General features: G+C 41.0%; 1 protein-coding gene across 2 annotated transcripts in view; it reads right to left on the bottom strand.

Moving 5' to 3' along the window:
• The window catches only part of Rabep1 (rabaptin, RAB GTPase binding effector protein 1), a 99560-nt gene that overhangs the window by 40514 nt on the left and 56319 nt on the right, over positions 1-2727 (bottom strand). For both annotated transcript variants that reach the window (XM_021211961.2, XM_029545845.1), the window contains exon 7: positions 1689-1867. In XM_021211961.2, the coding sequence (XP_021067620.1) occupies positions 1689-1867 (179 nt within the window). The remainder of the gene's footprint in view (positions 1-1688; positions 1868-2727) is intronic.

Below are 2727 nucleotides of genomic sequence, written 5' to 3'. Positions count from 1 at the left end.
CCCTTGTGCTGGGTCATATAAAGTTTGCAAGACCAAGGGGCCTCTCTTCCCAATGATGGCCGATTAGGCCATCTTCTGCTACATATGCAGCTAAATACCTAAAAAAGCACAGAACACTTATAACAGCTAGTTTAGGGAAATACTTGTACACATACACACTACACCAGAGAATACTGGTTGTGACACTCTCTGAGGAGTGGCAGTAGCCCTAGATGTTCACTACAGACAGAGAAGATAAAGTCAATTATGGTTGCTTTTCTACCAGTGAACAAGAGTGAGACAGAACTGGAATATAAACAAACTCAAGATAATGCTTATGGGAGCACAAAGTATAAAATAATACTCAAGTGTATGTACAAGTTATATGGGGAAGGCAATAATCTAGAAGACACTACCAAACTGACAGATGAAATCACTGGAAGGAGTAGTGTGCTTGAGCACTTGATATTATCTCATTTGTATTTTAAAATATGTTCATAGACTTATTTATGTGTGTTGCCTACATGTATGTGTATCATATGAGTGTTGGTGTTTTCATAGGTCCGAAGAGGGCATCAGAACAGGGCATCTGACCCCGGAACAAGAGTGGATGGTTGTGAACCACCATGTGCGTGCTGGAATTGCACCTAGACCTCCGCGAAAGCAACAAGTGCTCTTAGCTAAGGAGCCATCTCTTAAGTACCTCGCTCTGTATTTAAAACAAGACCTTTTTCTATGAGAAAGTATTAGTGTTTCATTACTCACTATTCAGTGAGGTTGGTTATGTGACAGGATCTCACTACCTAACCTAGGCTGGCCTTGAAATCATGCTACTCCTTTCTCTGCCTCCTAAATACTGGGATTTCAGGTGTAGGCCACTACTCCCAACCTCTACCCTATCATATTTTAATCAGACTTTTAAAGCAAGGTCACCACAAATTTGGACTACTCTGAAAACTCAGAAATCCTAAGAGAACTACATTACTACTGAGAAAATGTTCTCAAAGATACATACAGCTGCATCCTTCGGTCTCTAAGAATTATTTCTAAGTCACTTTCTCCCCATATGAGATAATGAATAAAGCCGACCAAGTCCTCCCAATGGCTTGCTTGGGTTTGAGCAGAGTTTGCTGCTCTCACAGCAGTCACCCTCCAATCGCACACACCAATCGCTGGGACTTTAAGTGTGTGCCACCACACCTGGGCTGTAAGTCTGTGCCACCACATATGGGTAGCTACTATGTTTTTTCAAAGTGACATTAAAAACAAAGTCACTAAGAGTTAGAGATTTTGCACAGTGGGACAGCACCTGCCTAGCATGAGCAAACCCCTCAGTTTGATCCCTAACATCACAAATAAATGATAATAAAGTGTCACAAAGCATCTTGCTCCAGCCTAGGTTAGCCTCCAACATACACACTATAATATAAACAGGAGCATGATTACTAACCATGATACCTAAGAAACAACTGTCTGGGGCTGGAGGGATAGCTTAGCTCTTACTCTTGCAGAGCACCCACATCAGGAATTCACAACTGACTGCTAACTCCCAAGGATCTGTGCCCCCAGCTTCAATGTGCACTAAAGTATATACACCCCTTCCAAAAAACAGACACAAATACACAGAATAAAAAATAAAATCAATCTTTTAAACGAAGGAAAAAAAAAACAAAAACAAAAACAAAAACAACCAAGCCCATTCCATTCACCTGATCTTTCTTCTTTAGTTCTTCAACTTGTCGGAGCTGTTCTGAAGTTAACACAATCTCCATTCTCTGCATGTCTCTCATCAGCAAACGCTGAGATTCCAGAAACTGGTCGTTGGCCTTCTGCCATGTATGCTTTAACTGATTGTGTTGTTGTCGTTCTTGCTCCAAGAGATGGCAAACTGTTTAGGAGCCCCCCCAATCAAAAACACTGCATTTTGATAGTAGGCAATTTCTTTAGCATAGGTCTACTACAGGTCTGGCCAGCATCCTATTCTGTGAGTTTGCCTTATGACTGACACCAATGATCAATCTACAAGTGAACATGACAACTATTCCCACACCACCCCTTGAAACCAAAGTCACCCCAATTATGCCCTTAGGAACAGATAAACAACTTCTGTGCTTCATATGTATTAGAAAACCTAAATAAACTTTTAAAAAAATATTAATAGTTGCTTCACTGCAGGACTTGTTATTATAGTTATGGTAATTATCACTATGTTCTCTTGGGACACAACACATGATTACCATCCACAAACTTAATATTGAGAAAATATATTGTTTTAAAAGCCTTCAAAGGCTCATTCACAACCCATATATTAAAGCACGGCCTCTGTAGAATAGCATCTCTATGGCCTGCCCCAGGTCCACTACTCCAGTACCACAGTTTACTGTCTCTTGCATACTGAGTTGCTGAACTAGCTGGGAGGGTGGGGACAAGGGATGGGCTGATTCACTGTGCAGCCTAGGAACCTCTCTGGGGTGTGCCACCACACCTGCTGAACCTCTTTGCTACACTCCCTTAGGTGTAGCCAGAGGTCTGTTCCAGGCTTCACAAAACACTTAAAACTTGACTGCAGAAAACAACAATAAAAATATTAAAAATAAATTTTAAAAGCATCACGTGACCATGACTTCTTTCAGCTGGGTATAGTGACCTAAGTCGGCAGTCCCAGCTAGTAAGGATCTTGAGAGCTCAGGAACAGTATCAGCAACTTCTGCCTCCAAAACCTTTTTTTTTTTTTTTTTTTTTTTTTTG

The sequence above is a fragment of the Mus pahari genome, chromosome 14 (assembly GCF_900095145.1).
Source record: "Mus pahari chromosome 14, PAHARI_EIJ_v1.1, whole genome shotgun sequence".
NCBI lineage: Eukaryota > Metazoa > Chordata > Mammalia > Rodentia > Muridae > Mus > Mus pahari.
The sequence above is the reverse complement of the archived record's forward strand: the minus strand, read 5'-3'. Positions and strand labels throughout refer to the sequence as shown.